Source organism: Rhamphochromis sp. 'chilingali' (assembly GCF_963969265.1).
Source record: "Rhamphochromis sp. 'chilingali' genome assembly, chromosome: 9".
NCBI classification, from domain to species: Eukaryota; Metazoa; Chordata; class Actinopteri; order Cichliformes; family Cichlidae; genus Rhamphochromis; species Rhamphochromis sp. 'chilingali'.
In genome coordinates this window covers 35,666,033-35,687,182 of record NC_137936.1, presented here as the reverse complement: position 1 = coordinate 35,687,182, position 21,150 = coordinate 35,666,033, and the positions used below count along the sequence as shown (strand labels likewise).

The window sequence follows — 21,150 nt, the reverse complement described above, 5'->3', positions numbered from 1 at the left end:
TCCTTTCTGTATTTTCTTTCCTCATATTCCCAACTCGTCTTCCACCCACAGCCGCTGTGCCAGCGAGTCCCTGTTTGTCTCAGTGCACGTGCCCACCAGTCTCACGCTGCCACCCGTGCAGCGGATGAAGATCGTCCTTGGACGGGTCAGGAGAGCCTGGCTCAGGATGACCCCGAGATGTGGAATCTGCTGCAGAAGGAGAAGGACAGGCAGTGCCGTGGTTTGGAGCTCATTGCATCTGAGGTACTAGGAGCCAGATTAAGTGGCGCAAAATAGCATGTGAGCGCAATCTCCAAATTTCGCTTGTGGTTGCAGTTAGTTTTCCAATCATAGACATGAGTTTGTTTAAATATCAAGTGTGAAAAAATATCATTCAACATCAGCGCAACTGGCAGTAAATTGCATGTGGCAAACATTAGTAAATCAGTTTGTTCTCTGAGAAAGGAACTCTCAGAAATGTAAATGCAGCAGGGTCAGTTGCAAAAATCTCTGAGTTCCCATCTCTTACACACTGTAATCTCTTTGTAAATATGAAAGAATTTTTGTTTATACTAAAACCCAGTTTGAACTGGTGCAACTTGCTAGTAAATCTATATAGAAACCTACATTGAAAGTCAGAATACGTCAGCGCACACCTTTTATGTTAATCTATAAATGGTTTTGTTTCCTCTCGTCATTTTGATTGAAGCGGATGGTTATTTGAAATATATAACTAATGATTACCACCTTAAAACACTCAGTTGAGAATATGCGCTTGAATTTTTCACAGTCCTTTAAAACTGTTGTCACGGAGTTGTAAGGTGACAGACTCACTTGTTTAAAAAAAACGTATTTTTAAAAGGGTTTAGTCAGTCAGACACTCGTTCCACTTTTTTGTATTGATTCAATTGTCTTTCTTTTTTTAAGCAAAGATGGTCAATGTAAGCAGTTATTCGGTGTCTCAGAGAGCTGATAGCCTCTCCCTGACATGTTAGCAGTGCAACTGTCTGAGAATAACTAATCCCCTCTCATTAATGAATGAATGCGCCGACTTTGGGATATTTATTATAGTTATTCTACATGTTACTGCTGGCTGGAAAAGTGAGGGAAAAGCCTTTGAGGTCTTGTGATAGATGTGCACACCAAATCCAACACATGATCGTGGGTATAGCATTTGAAATTCACACTCTGCCAAGTTATTTATTCTTGAATCCTCTTGCTGTCTGCATTAATGTTGTATACCTCCAAATGTCCTGTTTTAAATATTTCCATTGGCCTTTGAGGCTTCTAAAACTGAACTTTTGTCTCACACATACAGCTCATAAACTGATGTCATGATCTCTGACAGGAATAAATTCATATCAAGCTTCCTGTTAATTCATTATTCACTCACTGAGGAACTGTACACAGTAGGCTGGAAGTCATTCAAACTCAACTTCTTTAATAGTAAAAACACTTACAAGAAACTCTGCTTGTTGTGAGCGAGACTAGCTCAGTTATCAGAAAGATTTGGGCAGCTCTTTGTTTTCATTCCAAGGCTGGATGGTGTGAAATGAAAAATTTTACTATTCAGAAGAGCAGACAAGGTTTTATCTTCTGCTGTTCCTTCTCTCTCCTCCTGTTCCTTCTTCGCCACAGTTCAGTGGAGTATGTCAGCCCCCTCTCAACACAAAGCCTGACCACTCTAGTGTGAGATAAAGCTGATGTCTTCATTCTGCCTCCTCCCCAGCTCACTCTGCAAGTCACATCACAGTACAGCTCAGACAGACATTCCTCCGATGAGAAGACGTACAGTTTTGCACACACACACACACACACACACTGTGACACTAAGAAGCAAATGCGTTTCCTTTCTAATATATGCACAGTAGTTGGCATGACAGACGGATGCAGTAGAAAGCTGTTACTGGAGCTGTTATCTGCCTTGATCTCCTCTTGGCTCACAGGTGAAGCATTTGCATAACAACACACCACGACCACCACCCCATTCAGAGAGGCAGCATTCAGACTTTATTTGTCTGTGTTCATTTTATGTCAGATGCTGTTACTGACCAGTGTGACGATATACAAGAGAGACATGTTACACAGTCGGGGCTGCATCACTCAGATTTTAAGATTTTGGTCAAGCTCTACTGTATTGCAGTAATTGCAGATTTAAAAAAAGGCAAAGGAATGCATCTACTAACATCATCAGTCAATGAGTCCAGCCAATAAATTTCATCTTGAGCAAACTGAAAAGATACAAAGGAAACAGTATGCTTTTTTTCCTCTAACAATAATGACTAAAATTTGTTTCTCAGTGCGTCTCAACGATCCTGATGTAATTCAGCATGTGTAGAAACATTTATTGCATTATCTTGTATCCTCCAGCTGCAAGGGGATAATCATTGGAAAGTGCAGAGTGTTAGTCTATGGAAGTCCAGAGGTTCAATACTGTAATGATTGCCTCTTGCCGGAGGGGGATTTCTCACTATCACTTAACAGACTTTAATTTGCTGTCCTTGTCCCTTCTGTCTACTCGTGCCATTGATCTGTGTGTGTCCGCCTGTGTGTTCTCATTGCAGAATTTCTGCAGCCGAGCAGCTCAGGAAGTTCTCGGCTCCTGTCTTACCAACAAATATTCACGCAACCCTGTCATAAAGTAAGTTTTTATTCAGCCACACCTCTGTTTGTTTTCACTATTAATATTATGTGCTTGAGGATATTTGTTACAGACGTGCACAAACACACACCGATCTATACTGTGTAGTCTTGTTTACCCATGATAGTAATTTCTTACCAGGTACATAATCCACAGCCTCTGCCTTTCCAAAGAAAATTCCTGAGGGGTTATATTTGAAGAATTTAGTGCCGGGCTGATAGTTGCATGTTTTCTATTTTCAGTTTAGTTCTGTTATTTCCTTCAGATAAGTCGCATTTATCAGCAGCAACCAGAAAGATGACATGTTTTGAAATTCATCTCATTTGATGCCTTTGATTCCTGGAATACAATCCTACCACAAATCTCTCTCCCACTGACTGTGTTTTTAATTTTTGTTTTTTTCCCTCCCGACATCCCACTCATCTGTTGTTTTTTTCTCCCACTTTTAATGTAATGTAACAAAAGGATGATCTCATTGAATGAGTGGTTTGTAAAGTAGCCATCTGTTGCACCTTCATCTGTAATTCCACTGAAAAGGTTTGATTTTCACCAGAGATGCCTCACATCTGCTGTGGAAGTTTTGGGTCTAGGTTGGTGTAGATCTTTCTTGACTAAATTTACTGTTTGTGGAAAATGTGTGAAAATATGTTAAAGGGGCCGTAGTCTAAACAGTTTTACAGCGATGTACCAAATGACAATGCAAAATTAGTGCTTTACTTAGAGGGTTTGCTTGTACTGATGACTCTAGACTATGGAGAACATTTGTGTCCATAATGTATACCTGTCATAGTGTTGGTTTTTACCAATATGTCCTACCTGCTCAATCCCTAGCAACAGACAAATAGATGGCAAGTAGCTGGTGATTGCTGTTGGCTATATAGGCAGTTCCCATCAGGGGCTGGCTATAACAAAAATAGATTTAATGGACTGAACAGACTGGTATAGCTAATCTGATGAATGATAATTTCATTTTGTATTTGCATGGAATGCAGTTAACAGCAGTTCACCACACTGGCTTGTCCGTTGTGTTCACGGCATTGTTCTGCTGGCCAGAAATGAACTATCCCTGGTTTAAGGGACCAACGACATAGTGAATACAGATAAAGCATGTCATCAATGTTCCCTCTAATTTTCCATGTGTCTGAGCGAACACACAAACTCCCTGAGCGGTCCCTTGGACCACTGTGAGCGACATCAGACGTGTGCACTGTGGTCCCACCAGCATTGAATCCATCCAAGTTACATGGTTTATTAAGATAATCAAATTACAGCATTTATATTTATGTTAGACTACTTTTAATTAACTGCTTTAGCCCACTTACAATGAAAATGTAAAACAAAAATGTAGTCATTGACCTGTGTAGTTTGTTAACACTATTGGGAGTAAAAATAACTTGAATTCCAATTTTGAAAACATATCTTTCTTCTTTTTTCTTTTTTTTTATAAAGCTCTGACTTGTATTATGAGTCTGTGGTCTGGGAGAGAGTCCTGTAACTCTCTGACTGCAAAATACAGTATATAATGACCAATGTTGGACAATTAATTATATAGTTACTTTTTAAAAAAAGTATCTCAGTTTGGCAAACAAAGTTTTTTGCAGCTATTTTTTTTAAATGCAGCCAAGGCGTTTTTTTTTAATAAACATTTCAAACTATTTACAGAACAATCAGCTGTTCTGCATCAAATTTAATGCAATACAAATATTTTTGGAGTGCCACTCCAAAAATTATTTCTTTCCACTATGAGATAAAGGAGAACATCAGCCTACAGGCTGTACTTTTTTCGACCAATAGGAAAGGGTGGGGGTGTTTTTGGTTTTGTTTTTGCTCACAGGCAGAGCGTTTTTTCTTATAGAACGTTTCTTCCCGCAGTAAATATAAACAACAATAGTATTCAGGAAGAAAACCAAGCATTTCATATATTTTTATCATAACTCTGGTTTTACGTGGCCGATCAACACAATTTAAAAACTGGTATAAAGTCCACACTTTTTCCATCAATTGTTCCGTCTGTCCTGCTCACATCTCCAATGGTTGTACACGTTGTCATTAACGTGGCTTCACTCCACATCAGCCACGCCGCTTTGCCAGGTAAAACACCGGTGTCGGCACATAAGGACGCTGTCATAGCCTGTCAACCACGTTGATTAGCTGCGTATATACGAATGTGAATCGCATCATTGGCTGGACTATGGGATAAGGTGGCATCGTTCTAATCCCATACAGGAGCAGCCAGTCACTCACTGACTAACACTGCAAAACAGAATTGTTGAAATTTTAATTTTAATTTCAATTCAGGTTAGATTTTTTTTGTGCGCAACGAAGATTTTCTGTGCACAGAGACCGTGTCAGCAGTGCGCAATTGCGCACGTGCGCAGCTTAGAGGGAACATCGCATGTCATGCATGTGAACTCAGCTTGCACTTAGTTCTTTTCCCATCCTCAAGCACTCGTCTTTGTACCAGGAAGTCACAATGACATACCAATAGTACACGGACATTAGATGAATTGAAACAAATTTTCCATTACAGGTCTCATGGTGGAGGAGGAGTGGTTGACCAAATTGAGCTGCTCTGTCAGAAGCGAGCTCTGGAGGCCTTTGACCTGGATCCAGCTCTGTGGGGCGTCAACGTCGAACTGTACTCTGGCTCTCCTGCCAACTTTGCCACTTTCACCGCTGTACTCAATCCCCACGATCGTATCATGGGCCTGGACGTATCTGATGGTGGACAGTTAGTATTCACTGTTGCTTTATTTTCATTGTTGGTCCTGTTTTTTCTTCATCCACACACTTTTAAAGCCACCCAAGTTGTTGGTCAACTGTAGTGTGTTACTGCCCTGTTTTAGTTTCCTACAAATCTGATATTCATATTGAATAAAATTTTGTGAAAAGGTTTACAAACAGAGTCTTTGAACTTCCATGTTTTATTCTTTATGTATATATTGTTTTTTCTCACTCCAGTCTGTCTCACGGCTACATGTCTGATGTGAAAAGAATCTCTGCAACCTCAATCTACTTTGAGACAATGCCTTACAAGCTAAATGTAAGTAGAAAAACCTTCTACTAATATCTACTGACACCTGTTGATTAGGGCTGTTTGATAGGATGATACATATGGGATGATATGAATATACATATCGGATATGAAAACATCGTTTCATATTATGCTATCGTTTGTTTTGTGGTGTCGCAAAATAAGCTGTTTACGGCAATATTTTTTCATCGTTTTGATGGTCACTGTAGTGGCGATTTAAAATAACCACACTATGGACGGACAAGCGACTGTTTTTACACGTACTTTCATTAGCAACGGTAAAATCATTGTGTGGTTCCGCCGTCTGCTTGTTTATTTTCTACATAAACCTTTCACAATAAAGCTCAACTTTTCAAAATACACTGAAATGATATACATTATTCTCAAACATCAGATTTCAGAATATGCGTCAAACAAATTACCTGAAATAAAAACATAAGGTAACTATAAATGGTGCTTACAGTCACCACGTGGATGCGGGCACAGAGAATGCCAACATGGCCAGTGAAGATGAGGCAGAACCAGGTAGCTCCAAACAGAAGGACCAGTCAAAACAAATCGAGGACCTTATTCCTAAACGAGGGGCTACCTCTGTAGCATGGACAGGGTTTGGTTATGAAAAGTCTGACACGGACCAGAAAACACAGAGCAGGCAAACCTCTTCAACCACCTACGCAAGAATCACGTGAACGAGTATGGAGAGAGTTAACGGATGAGAAGCAAAAAAGAGCCATCAGGTGTTCAAAATACACCTTAGACTCAAACATTAGAACAGGCTTTTCCCCACAGCACACCGTGTAATAAATACAAAGAAAATGACAGCCAGTACAAGTTATGTCTAAAAATGTATAGTTTAATGCATCAGTCAAAACACTCGACTCCAGGTACACGACGCCCAGCTGAAAACGCTTCACACAAGTCGAGTTCCCCGAGATTCACAGAATTTACAGAAAATGCACTATTTTGTGATATATATTGTTATTGGGATAAGAAATGTCATATCGGGATATGACATTTTGATCATATCGCACAGCCCTACTATTTATACCAGTGTAGTACGATTCGCTTTTTGGAGGTAGAGTATGAAAACTGGGAGATATACTGATGTATTTTTGATGTCTTACGAATGTCAGTGTGAGAAGTCTTCCAAAAGCCAATAAGCCAGCAAATGTTAAGACAGTCAAGCTTTCAGTATGTTAGAGTTAGATGTAAACACATTGCACAAGGCCGACACACGCAGCTTTTTTGCTAGTTCTTCTTATAATAGAATTTAAACTTAAAAATAATAATGTAATAATGACTACTGCCACATTACAGTAAATGTATACTGAGCAATAAGCCATGTCTTAGATTGCTGTCATAATATTGGCAGTTATGCTGACAGTGTTGGTCAGCTTGTGTTCATCAAATGTGAACACCTGGGATAACTAAACTATATTTGAATCTTTTTACAGTGTTACTCTTTTTGTTTAAAATCATTAACTTATTCATTGAAAGAAACACAAAACAACAGCAAGAAATGTAAAGACAATAATAGCCTTTTAGAAAATCCTGTTTGTTTCCCTGCCCCAGAGGGAAGACATGAGGCAGTGTGGCTAGGGATTTAGTGTCTAACTTCACAAAACTTAAACGCAACAGACACTTGCTGGCAGCTGTTTGCTGACACAGGGCAGTTCGCAAGTTTATAGTCAATATACGGCGACCATGTAGTCTTACTGCTATACTTGTAACACATTCAAAGTATTTTCCACCTGCACCAGCATCTGTTAAGTTAGGTTGCATCAGATTTAACAAGTGATTTTTTAAAATTAACATAAAGTTTTGATCACTCGACTATATTTAGTGTAGAATATTTTATTTCTGGGGTCATAGTTGCAGTATTGGTAGCAGCTGATGGATGGTCATGAGAGTCTGTGTGTCCAGACCTGCTGATGTATGGGCAAGCAGGACCCCTCTGTGAGAAAGATAATGGGAAATCGACAAGCTGGCCAGCACTACTGGCTCTGTCTTCACAATGAACAGGTTGATGGAGTGAGGGGGCATCCATAGATGTGCTCTGGAGATGGGAGATTATCAGGCTGTCTAAATAAAGCTTTCCTTCCTCCTTTTCTCTCTTCTTTTTCGTGTCTCTGTCTGCCTTATTCACCATTGTTTTTGTCCCTCACTTTGTTTTTCGGCTGCATTCTGGTGTCTTTCACTGCTTCTCTTTTCTGACGCTTAAAGGTGGACTAGAGGGGCAAAACTTCACTATGAGGCATCAGACATATCGGTCACTGGACAGGGTGAGCCTGGCTCCATTTCATGTGACTTCAAATTGCATTTACTGGAAAAAATGGATTGTCTAATGTGTTTCTTACATTGTTCATTTTAATAAAAGGGGGCAGAGAGAGTCTCGAAACCAACCTGAATCTGTTCAGGTTCATTGCACCAGCATAGCAGGTCCCTGAATGGTTAAATTAGGATAAGTAGGGGTGCATTACTGCAATTGCTCCATCTTCTTCCATGATATGATAGGTATAAATGCCTCCTTTAGATAAATTCCTTCCCCTTTTAAGGTAGCCAAAGTACTTCAAATACAGCTGCTTCGAATGAGCTTCAAATGGAAAAAATCTCTCTTCCGTGTAGATATGTTTGCTCTTGATACTCAGATATCTGACAGTTTTTTGATCTTTACATATTCCTTTTTTCTCCTGACCCTTACATTCCCTCTAATATTCTCACATTCTTCTTCCACTTTCTCTTTATTCTTTCACACTCTTCCTTTATCTTCTCTGTTTCCTCAATCTGTCTCCCTTTCTGCAGATTGCAACAGGACTTATAGACTACGACCAGATGGAGATGACGGCCAAGCTGTTCCGGCCCAAGCTCATCATCGCTGGCACCAGTGCCTATGCCCGGCTCATTGACTATGCCCGCATCAAGAAGGTGCACGGAGAACTCTCTGCATTCACAGCTCACCCCATGTTCACCCCGTCTTTTTCCGTTCTTTGCATTGTAATGCCAAGCACACCAGCTTCCCATACCGACAGGTCACATCTCGCCAGCATTACTTCAAACCGTGTCTTTGCTAATTTCGTCCGACAGAAATGGAGACTCGTCTGCTCTAAATAAAGAGCATTCACTTTGAAGCTTCAACATTTTCCAAACACACTAATTTCAGGGTCATTACACACTTTACACACAGCTGCTTTCTTCTTCTGTTGACTACTCAACTCACACTGAGTCACAAGTACTCAGTAGCAACTTTTAACCACACACTTCACTGTTCTCTTTGACGGTGCACAAGAGGCCCCTTTATCTGTTTTGTTATACCCACCCGCTGATTCACTTCATTCACTCCATGACTGTTTCCCTTTGTTGCAGAGCTCCACTTTAGCTAGTACCATCAGATGGAGTGTCCCACCATTACAGAGCTGTGTTTTTATTAAGCACCATAACTACTTTGCCACTAGGCCTGAAGAGGGGCCATATTTTCCCCCTGGCATGTCTCTGTGCAACTGTTCTCTGTTTTATGGCCGAATCTGTTAGGCAGACTTCACATTTTAGGCGGGGGTGAGCTACCTAGATTGTAGAGTTGTTCATTTTTTGTGTGTTTTTTTTTTTTTTCTTTTACTATCGGTATTCATCAACTGCCGCGCTTCACCCTCTTGTGTTCTTTACCCTCTTTCCTTTTAATCTAATAAACGTGCAGATCCAGTTCAGATATGAGAGGAAGAGAGATTGTCACGATAATGCATATTAATTGGAGCACTAAAAAGATTGTTTACTGCTCTGATCATTCGCCAGCGAGTCATTTGCATGTTAGCGAGCTATTTATTGTTTGTGCCTTTTTCAATAAATGCTGGCAAGAGACAGCAAGGATTTATTGAATTGCGTTATAATATTTCAGGCCTCTGAAGACTGCTGAAGGATGTAATTACACCAGCTCTCATTTGAAATGTCTTTCCTTAGAGAACATGGGTACCGTTAACAGATGGAGTTAGTCCTCAAATCTTAACTGTGGGGGGGTAAATGTAAATGTAGTGCCAAGACATTGTATCTGAAAAACATTTTATATGCATACACAATGTAATTTATCTATATTTGAGCAGTGTCAAAAACTCACTAAAGCTGAAGTGCTAAGTTTGAGCTTTATCAGGGCTTGGGTGTCTTCATTAAATCACTTATTTTTGGAAAAGACGTAACCGCCTGGCAGAGTCCATGGTGAGTTTAGGGGTCATATTTAATATGTCTGCAGTAAAGTCCAACTGAGCACTGTGAGCAGAGAACTTTACAGATGGCAGAGATCAGTAGGAATTTAAAAATATTAATTGAAAGGAGCTGCAGTGAGCTTATCATAAGAGCAAATCATAAGTGTTTACAATTTTTAAACATGGTGAGCACTGATTTGTTCCAAAACATAAAAAGTAAACCCCAGGAAGACACCCCCCCCCCCCCCCCCCCCCCCCCCCAAAAAAAAAAAGGCCCATGAAAGAAATGCTAAGTAAGATTTCGCTAAGTAACAGAAGCTAGTGGAACAGAGGCTTGTCCAGATGGGACATCATAGCTTCGGCTCTCTTTTGAACTTTTTTTCTGAACTCAGGACTGTGTCACCTTAAAGCAGGGGACAGTGTCTAAGAAAGGCCAAAAACCTTACACTGCAAATCTAATCCAGATGGAAAAGAGAAGGTATTTTCACCTCATAGTTTTCAGGCTAATCCTGGAGGCTCAGTGATTTTAATTTAAAGTCTTTGTGAAGCACAGGGAACTGCACCCGATTCAGGATACTTTATTAATGCTTAAGGAAATTGTCTTAAAAAAGGACTTGGATAGTTAGCTATAGATGATTTTCTCAGTATTATTGTAGGGTCTTTGCCTAATAATATAAACATTCAAGATTCAAAGCGTTTATTGTCGTGTACAAAGTAAGCATTTCTCTGTACAATGAAATTCTGTCTCTGCTGTCCACAAACAGATGCCGGTTAATATGTACATTAGAACTAGAACACATAAAGCACAAATAGTATAAATAAATAAATGGAGACAAGAAATTGAAGTATTAAATAGATTTGTGTGCATTGAGGCCACTGGTTTAATTTGGGCTGTATAAATAAAACTGAATGGAATTTCACATTTTATGTTAGTTTTTGTTTTAAACATTTCACCCATTAAAGTATAAAAAGTTCAATTTTAAAAAATGTAAAATCCATGGATGAAACTTTACAGTCAGTTCGACCATTCAGACATTTTACACAGCAAATCGCCAAAACTGTTTTCAGTAAGCAGTTCTTCACTCATCCATTTCAATCTAATCTAATAAATAGATCAAATTAAAAAGAAAATTCAATACAGAAAATAATACAAGCACACAAGCTTCTTCATAGATACCAAACCGCATGTGAAGGTTATTTCTGAGACTGGTAGAACTTTATTTTTTATTTAGCCTGTTGTTTGCTGGGTCGTTACTTCTACAGACCTCGGTTTGATTTTTGAGCATGTCCTTCATTTTATTTGTTAGGTTGAAATTTAATATTTTGATTTATTCTTTAGACTCTTTAAACTCTTATATTGTGCAAGAGTCTTGAGTGCCCCATAATTTCTCTACATTTCGCATAAGACATGCCAGATCTTCTCCTAGTTTTCTTTTATGAAGGTGTTTCAAAGTTGTTCTTTGGACATTGGCTGTGTTTGAACGTTGTTTCAAACGAAATAATTGGACCAGTTTTAACTTCATAGATGTGCGTGGGTGTGTAACTTATCAGCTGTTTGGGCCTGGTCTTTGGGAATATGAACAGACAAAGCAATCTCATGGTGCCTTCCCAAAAACGGGGCATATACTACTATGTGAATTCCATAAATTTAAGGTTTTCCTACTTCATAATCAGTTTTTGTTGTTTCTGTTATAGCTCATCACTCATCCAAGTGACTCCTTGGATGAGTGATTAATGTTTCTCTCACTGAAAACGCTACATCCAGATGAACAGAATCAACTTTTTGGGATTTACTTACCTGGCACGAATCAAGAGCTTGTTTAAATTTAAAATTGACTATTACATTGATTTAGTAACTGAAAGGTTGGAAACCTTTTGGGGGACCAGCACTGTATCTGTTGTTGCATTCGGAGTGTCCATTTCACAGTGCAGTATTATAAAAGGAGTCAGACACATGTGAGGTACAAGTATTAACGGCAGGCAACTTTTTGCTTTAACTACTGCCAAAGCAACCGTGCATAACTATGATCATTACTGCAATGAATGTTTGTTTATTTCCAAAGCCAATGCATACAGTATTTGGCATGCGCAGATTGCCTCTACATGTGCAGTAGATGCAAGGGCAGTACCAAAGCTTTGGTTCCCTCTCCTGCAGTTCAGAAGTGTTTCACTGAGTCCGAAAAATTTAGAACAGAGCCCAACATATTTCTGTCATATTTCATAGTGGCACATACATTGTTTTTGCTATCATGGTGCTCTCATGGTCCTTTGATATCACATCTAAAAAACACTCTTCTCTGACAGGACCAACCTACTATTAATTTGCGTTTAAATTTCGAGTTACTAAGTGCTTCCTTTGTAACATTCACACACGCATTCATACACCAATGGAGTATTCATACTCTGATCGTAGAAAACATGGAGGTTAGTATCTTGCCCAACTGGAGCAGACCTGGGATCGAACCACCAACCTTCCGGTTAGTAGGTGAAACTTTATTAGGTAAAACTTTGTTATTTTTGTTATTTTCACAGTAGAGGGTGTGCAAATATTAAGGGTATAACTATTGCACTGTGTATTAGATGGAGGAGTTGTAAAGTGAGACTGATTCCCTGTGTCTTTCAGTGGTGCATTTGGGTGATCTTAGTCTCTCACTTAACACTGCTCCTGTGACTGGTCAGCACAGATGAGTGGGCGGGAGGTATTGCCCAGCATTGTCCTTACTTTCAACAAAATTCGGCTCTCCGACACCACCTTAAGGGAGTCCAGCTCCATCCCCACAACATTATTGTCCTTTCAGATCAGTTTATTGAATTTGTTGGCATCTGCGACCCTCAACCTGCTGCCCCACCATGCAACAGCATAGAGGATGGCAGCAGCCACAACAGACATAGAAAATTCTGAGCATTTCTGACAGATCTTCAAAGACGTCAGCCGCCTCAGAAAATACAGATGACTCTGGCCCTTCTTGTAGAGCGCAGTGGTGTTTTTAACCCAATCCAATTTATTGTCGGTGTGTACTCTCAGGTATTTATAGTTCTCCACAATTATCACATCGACCTCCAGTATTGAAACAGGGGTCACATGTTTCCTGATCCTCATAAAGTCCACAATCAATTCTTTGGTCTTTGTCATATTGATCTTGTATTGAAAAAAACTGGAACTTTCCTGCCACATGTGTATACATGTTGGTCTTAATTTTATAACTGTTTCCTCATCCTGCCTCTTTTTCTTCCAGCTGTGCACCAACATCAATGCCTACCTGCTTGCTGACATGGCTCATATTAGTGGCCTGGTGGCAGCCAAAGCCATCCCCTCGCCCTTTGAACATGCTGACCTGGTCACCTCCACCACGCACAAGTCCCTCCGTGGAGCAAGGTAAGGTCAAACTGTAAGAGACACGGGTGGGAACAAAAATCAAATTACTGAGAAGCAAACCTGGTTTGGTTTTTAGAGAATAGTAAAAGTGCTTCATCAGTAAAAGATTCTGTTCTGTCCAGGGCTGGTCTCATCTTCTATCGGAAGGGTGTTCGCTCAGTTGACAAAAAGGGAAAGGAAATCATGTACGACCTCGAGGACAGGGTCAACTTTTCCGTCTTCCCCTCCCTGCAGGGTGGACCTCATAACCATGCCATTGGTGCTGTAGCAGTGGCACTCAGACAGGTCTGCACAACCTTAAGAACATGTTGCATAAACTTCAGTCAGCAGAGGGGAAGTAATCTGTTCTGTCACAAGATGCATATAACATTAGTTTTTGTTAATAAAACTCTAGACATGATGCAGTTACATCATACAGTTTCTTGATGTCTGTATCTATTTTTGATAGCCAAATGATAAACTTACTGTATGGTTTTGGTTCTGTGTGTCCAGGCACAGTCTCCCCTGTTTAAGGAGTATGTTGACCAGGTGCTAAAGAATGCCAAGGCTATGGCTGCAGCTCTTCTCAGCAAAGGCTACACTCTGGTATCAGGTAATCTAGTGTGTATTTACTCAATTCTTTATTTTCCAAGTCACAGACTCAGCACAGAGCATTTAACACTGAAAATTCACATAAAATGTCCTGTAACAAAATGCAAATTACACAGCAAGAAAAAAAGCACAAATCCATTTAAATTCATGATGTGCAAATAGGCTAATGTCGCTGCGCCTGCCTTGTCAGTCAAGAAAATAAAATCAGATGAAAGTGGTCACTTTGCGGTTGTGAGCAAATGCTTGAATCTTGTACTGAATCCAATACGCTGGCCTCAGCTGTTTTTTGATGTATAGCCTTCAATTGATACTCTAAAAATACAGACTTGTCCTGTGCTTACTCTGCAGTGTGTACATACACCCTTCTTTAATCCCTTAGTAAATGTTTTAGCCAAATAACTGGAAAGAGTGGAAGACCGTACCAGTAAAACACAAATTCAGTGCTTTTACAAACCCTATACAAATGTTGGTTGACTTAGTTTCAACTGTTAAAGACAATTCCTGTCTGACTTTCCTGATTAAGTTCCCTTCAGGTGACAAACTATCACAGAGACTAATAATATCGTATCTTATAACGTTTGGATGACTCTTAAAACCTTTGTAAACTGGAAGTGGAATCTAATTAGTTAACATCTCCCAGTTGCATTTTCTCAGTACAAAGCTAGAATAAGTTCATACGATCTAATTACTAGGAGGTACACTGTACAACTACCTTCCATAGTCTCAGCTAATGGAGAGCGTCATTACCAAAGTGGGAAGAGGCCTAAAATGTTCTTGTTCCACCACAGGTTATAAATAATGCTGTCAGTTCCTAAATGTTGTCTAATTAGCAGCAATCTTCAGACATAATGTGTGCTTAAGAAAACAAACAAGCAAAAAAAAGAAAAAAGAAAACGCAGTCCAGAACACGCTTGGCCTGTGATTTACTCTATCCCATTAATCTCCTCACTGTCATTCTCTTTGGGGGTGATTTTTGAGATTTATGTTGTAGAGTTCTCTATTTTAATGGTCAGCCATCTTGAAAATTGAACTCTGTACATTATGAACTTGTAAATGATAATTCCAGAGTAGTAGAATTACACACAGTTGCACATGGGCTACTCTGATAGATTTTCATAATGTTTAACTATTAAATGAAGTGCTGTGGAGAGCTGCCTTTGTATAGTTGATGTAAGGAGCACCAAGATAAAAAAGCATCAGTATAAAAGTCATCTTGTCCATAACCAACAAATTTGTGAACTAATGAGCAAATCCTGCAGCCCAGGCAAGGTAAACTAGCTGACAGGTTGTGTAATGACTTATCCATGTTTTTAAAGAAAGCAACATTATCAGGTACTTCCATTGATACTCTGAACACATAATTATCCACTCATGTCCCAAAATCAGCAATTTAGTGAGTCCTCACTTAAAAAAAAGAAAGAAAACAAAAGGAAAACAAAAAACTGCCTCACACAGTCATCCAGCAGCTCGGATTATTGTGGGTTTTTTGGTTTATTATGTCTAGAATAAAGATATTTATAATACCTTTGGTGGTTGTCACTATTATTGGTTAGACTTTTACGTGTCCTGCTTAAAAAAGTGAATTTTGACGGCCTGTATTCCAGGAACATGTGCATTTACTCTTGTGGAAGCTAACGGGGATCTAAATAAATGATCTATTTGTCTCCTTCACACTTAAATCTTATTAAATGAACAAAATCTAATTTGGCTTTTTTGGTTTCAGCGTTGTGAAATGTATAAATAGCATGAATCAGATAAGCACATAAAAGAGGAGAAAATGTCAAGCAGTACTCCTTCTTAAGCTAAATCTAATATCTGTGTTTCATACATTGGTGTGACAAGGTGCTGTGATCAAATGCTTCACAGCGAGGTTTGTGTGTCTACAAAACAACATGCTTCTGTCCTCATTAAAAATTCCAGGTGGCACCGACACCCACCTGGTCCTCGTGGACCTGCGGCCCAGGGGTGTTGACGGGGCTCGGACTGAGAGGTTACTTGAGCTTGCGTCAATCTCCACCAATAAGACTACCTGCCCTGGAGACAAGAGCGCCCTGGCGCCTGGTGGCCTCAGACTAGGTAAGAAGCAGCTTCACATCACACTGTGTTTGGCCGAACACACACCAGGGGTGTTGTGAAACCATGCGCTTCCCTGTATATTCATTTTGAATGTTAAAAGAAACCGATCAGTTGTCCAGCAATGTTATAAAGTTTTTTTTGTCAGATTTATTTTACATTCACCACCTTCTTCAATTAATCTGTGTTGCTTTTTTAAAAATGTAGTTCTGCATATGGAAATTAGTCAGCCACAAATTAAGCCACAAGCACTGAGCTGTTCATGATTAATTAAACTTGTTTGGCTTTTTAATCATCTTTCAGGAAGTTCAAGAGCTTCTCATCTACACTCCCTCATTTTTAGCATTATCTTAAGGCAATATTTCGTACCTGTAATCCAATGCACTGCACTTATTACTTTCTCTTTTGTCCTGCACTGTGGCAGCCATTAGTATTTGTGTAGTCGAATCTGTATAGATTAATTACTGACCTTTTAAGAAGCTCCAAGTCTATACAATTTTTAAAAACTATATGGCAAAATTAGCAGAAAAAAAGCAAGAACAAGAATTTAAAAAACGTAAAACTGGAAAAGTACAAAAGGAAGTATATAGTTCATAGTCTATTTCAACCTGAGTGATGTGTTCTTCTCTGTCAGGTGCTCCAGCCCTGACCTCGAGACAGTTCAAAGAAGCTGACTTTGTGCAAGTTGTCGAGTTCATGGATGAGGGTTTCAAGATTGCCTTGGATGTCAAGAAAAAGACAGGTGAGCCTGCTGTGAGGAGGGGGGCAGATTAATCTGTAGCTCAGGGGATGCCTAAAACATGTTTAAACTCTTTTTACCAAAGCACAGTTTGAAACTGTTCATTATTAACTGTAATAGCATTAGTGAATTTATAAAGTCAAATATAGTGCACGGTCTTTAAAATTGCTGCATGAGAGAAGACAAAATGCCCAGTGGTAGTGAAACAGAGGAAGCTAAGAATAAACATCTGAGCATTTCTCTTTTCTGTTGTTGTTTGCAGGAAAGCTCCAGGACTTCAAGAACTTCCTTCTTCAGGACCCAGAAACGGTGGCTCGCATCGCAGATCTGCGCCACCGTGTTGAAGCTTTTGCCAGGCCCTTTCCCATGCCAGGGTTTTCCGACCATTAGCCCACTGTGGACTCACGGGTCTATCACAGCCAGATGGCAGAGAGCCGGCAGGGCAGAAGTGTGGATGGAGTGAAATGTGGCTGGAGCCTGTGAACTGAAATGGCTTCAATTCACTTTTTCAATCATATACGGGAAACAATTTTTATACTGCTTTGCAGTCACGAGTCATCTGTTTGGGTAAAAACATAGCTTCCATTTTGAGTTAAAGAAACAATCAAATGTGACAGATTTTCTAGAGCAGAACAACATATTTTCTATTGTGTGTGAAGATTTTCTTCTTCATATCATTTTGTAATAAAAATGTGTGTGGAAGAAATAATTAGCAAAAGTCGGTGTCATAGTGTCTGTGATCTCAATGAAAAAGAAAAATCATACTGGATATGTTTACTCACAGTCACCTACTAACTGGAAGGTTGGTGTTTCGATCCCTATCTGCTCCAGTGTGCATGCCAAATATCTTTGGCTGGGCAGGCTTTTGCAAGATACGAACACCAAATTGCTCTCTATCAGAGTATGAATGCGTGTGAATGTTAAATAGAAAGAGCATAGAAAAAAAAAGTGCTATATAAGATCCAGTCAGTTTACCATTTACCCTTTAATGTGTGTACCTGCTCTCATCACTGAAAAGCACAAGGCTAATGACAATTCTGGTATTCTATGGCGAATGCTAAAAGGTGCCAGGTAATACGCACAGGGCCCACTGGAGGATGTCAGGCCCCAGCCACCTTCATGAAGTCTGTCTCTTAATCTTTGGTCAGAGACATTCACACTAGTGGCCTGCTGGAGGCCCTTTCTGTTCTCATGTGCTCATTCTGCTCCTCCACAGTGCACATGGTTTCAACAAATGCGAATAAACTGTCTACATCACAACTCAGTCAAAACATATTTTACTATAGTGTTCAGAAGTCTCTGATTTTTTTTTTAAACTGACAACTGCTGGTTTGAACCAATCTTTTTCATGTTTGTGTTCATTTTAGTAGTGCCATTCTAATAAACCCCAGTAATGAAAGTATGGTCTGTGTTGTGTAATTCTGTTATATTGTTATGTTTAACGTATTTGCAGAGGATTAAAACAGAAATCTTAAGCTTTGAAAAACTAATTTAGTCAAAATATATAGAAAAAAAATGTGAATGCATGCATCTATTTGATATTGACATAACATTGTTGGTGGCATTTACCTGGCAGAGTTTGCAGATGAAAGTTTCCTAAACAGTACAGATTTTCTACAGCTCCACTTACATGCATACTCATATAATTACACTTGAATTTTTTAATTTCATGATACCTCATTTCTGGTTTTCAAGAAGAAAACTTTTTACAAACCGTTTTACAAAAAAGTGTTGGTTTATAAAATAAGTATGAAAAAGTTTTTCCTTATAACATTTTTTTGCAGTTTGGTTGGTTTTCCACAAGTCAGCCTGTTACACTCACTGGCCATTTGGTTGGTACACCTCACAGTAATATTTCTTCAGGACAAACCATGAATTAAAAACTCATCTCATTTAATATGTGCATCTGTTCACTTGTTTTTTTGCCCCTCAAAGCTACGCTTATTTCAATCTCATAGCAAGGTGTCTCTGAAGGTGTGCCCGTCTCACCTTAACACTGATTGGAACAGGGTGACTGGTGGTTTGCGCATGGCCATTGTAGATAACATTCATGTCTTTGACAGTAAACTAAGGGAAACCAAGACAGCAGGCATGCTGCCACTGGCCCTGCTTTCACAGCTCTGAGATCAGTTACGATCTGCGCTTCCTTGCAAGCTCCAGCTAGCATTAGCAAGTAAATGAGTTTCTGTGATTTATCATTGTACCAGAAAGGTTTTCTCCTGTTAACCATCCTTGGTCAACATGTTGACCATGATATAGAGAAGATAGAGTTTGAAAAAGTTGTACTTCATTGTCAGTACATTAACAATCAAAACTCAGAGAACTGCCGTTCACTGTTCAAGGTTCAAGGTTCTTTATTTGTCACATGCATAGTTATACAAGTATAACACACAGTGAAATGTAGCCTTTTTTTTTTCTTTTTTTTTTTTTTGAGGTATTTGGATATTAGGGCTGGGCGATATGGCCTAAAATCCATATCATGGTATAATTTGAAGCACGAGCGGTAACGATATATATCGCGATATATTCTTTTCTTCTGTATAACATATTTTCCACACTATAAGGCACACTTAAAATCCTTTAATTTTCTCAAAAATCGAGAGTGTGCCTTTTGTATGAATTCTGGTTGTGCTTACTGACCTCGAACCGATCTTGGCGTGCAAAAATCTGTTAAAAAATGTTTTAGTACAACTTTGGTAAGCCGCACTGCTTGATGGATTGTCAGAGCATTACGGCTGCTGTGGTGAGGAGCTTCGCGGAGTAATCTGGGTCCAAAACTCCATCGACTTCAGGTCCCAAAGTCAAACGAACACTGAGAGTTAAAAACGGTCTAAATTATTTCATCTTTAATAAAATCATCAGCGTTGCTGCTTTACCAGGTGCAACAATTAAGTTTAACATCCATGAAAACAGTAGTGATGGGTCGTTCGCGAACGAAATGGCTCTTAGAGCCGGCTCTTTGACGTGAACGACGCGAGCCGGCTCCTTATCGCGAGCCGTCACGTGGGTTTTTTTTTTTTTTTTTTTCTTTCTCTCAGCCTCTCTCTCGCACTTTTTTCCCGCTTCACTCTGCACGCGGGCCTTGTGCTTTACGCTGGGCAGAGGGGGGAGGGGCGGTAGTTACACTCAGTAGCACAGGAACAGAGCCAGAGAGAGAGAAAGAGAGGCAGGGACAACAACATTAGAAAGGTATAGTAATCATCCACAACTATTTTCGGTTGCAGATGATAAAGGATTGAGAAAGTTTATTCATGCAGGTCCATATGACAGAGAATATGCATGTTCTTTTAGTTTTCATATTATAATTTATATTTAATTGTGTTGTGGTTTGCAGTGTTTTGTGTTCTTTTCACTTTAAATTTGTGAAAGGAAAAAGCTGAAAATTTAAATAGTTAAAAGTTGAAATGTGAATAGTTGATTTTTGTATTATATGATTTATTTATTACATTTTATGTGGAGTGAATAAATAAAAGTATATTTACGGTGGCCCCTAGAGACAAAGCACATACAAACTTCAAATCACGTACGAACTCTGAAGCATGTACAAACTCCAAAACACGTAAAAACACGTACAAACTCCAAAACACGTAAAAACTCCAAAACATGTAAAAACACGTACAAACTCCGAAGCACGTAAAAACTCAGAAGCATATAAAAACTCAGAAGCACATAAAAACTCAAAACACGTACAAAAGAGAACAGAAGTGCTCCAGGATGCTGGGCGCAGTGTTGAGCCTTTGTTATCTTGTGGCTACACAAGCCAGCAAGTACCAACGACCGGATTTGGTGTGTGGTAATAACAGGTAAATGAACTTTTTTTTAAAATTATTTGAATATATATATGAGTGCCTGTGTATAAATACACAAACAATACACACATGCTTTCAATTGTGTAATTTAAGTGATCTAGTAGCTCTGCTTTGGAAGTTCAGTTCATGCTAGAAATGTGTTTTGGAGTTTGTACGTGTTTTGTCTCTAGGGGCCACCGCATATATTTATATATAAACATATATAAATAAAACCACTTGTTTTTACGTTAGTAATTCCTTTTGTGCATAATTTTATATTATTGTTAATAATAAATTAATTAAAGCAACAAAACAACCTGAAGAGCCGGTTCGGAGCCGAAAGAGCCGGCTCTTTTTAGTGAGCCGAACCGAAAGAGCCGGATCTCTAAAAAGAGCCGGAAATCCCATCACTAGAAAACAGAAGTTATTAAATTTAACGGAGTTACAAGTTAACAGGAAGTTAGCTCGCTAGTTTCCACCTAAACATGACATACCATGTTCTGAGAGATTTTTGAAACTAATTAAAAGGTACAGCTCTGCTACCACTTCCAACATAAATGAAGACAGACAACTAAACAGCAGTGGCGTTTGCAGGGTTAATGAAGTTGGACTACCTGGTATATAATGTTGTGCTACGTGATTGCTAGCAACACAGCTATGTTAGCATAACATTAGCACAGTGAAGCTGGAGGATGAACGCCAACTTTTTTTCCACTCGATGATAAAAGTTAACGTGAGG

General features: G+C 39.2%; 1 protein-coding gene across 1 annotated transcript in view; it reads left to right on the top strand.

Annotated features, from left to right (window-relative positions):
- The window catches only part of shmt2 (serine hydroxymethyltransferase 2 (mitochondrial)), a 33,130-nt gene extending 15,122 nt beyond the window's left edge, over window positions 1-18,008 (top strand). Inside the window, exons 2-12 of the mRNA XM_080891433.1 lie at window positions 52-243; window positions 2,544-2,620; window positions 5,151-5,351; window positions 5,582-5,663; window positions 8,457-8,579; window positions 13,081-13,220; window positions 13,343-13,505; window positions 13,713-13,812; window positions 15,732-15,887; window positions 16,519-16,626; window positions 16,886-18,008. Coding sequence (XP_080747559.1) covers window positions 52-243; window positions 2,544-2,620; window positions 5,151-5,351; window positions 5,582-5,663; window positions 8,457-8,579; window positions 13,081-13,220; window positions 13,343-13,505; window positions 13,713-13,812; window positions 15,732-15,887; window positions 16,519-16,626; window positions 16,886-17,013 — 1,470 coding nt within the window. The 3' untranslated portion in view covers window positions 17,014-18,008. The remainder of the gene's footprint in view (window positions 1-51; window positions 244-2,543; window positions 2,621-5,150; window positions 5,352-5,581; window positions 5,664-8,456; window positions 8,580-13,080; window positions 13,221-13,342; window positions 13,506-13,712; window positions 13,813-15,731; window positions 15,888-16,518; window positions 16,627-16,885) is intronic.
- The last annotated feature ends 3,142 nt before the right edge of the window (window positions 18,009-21,150 follow it).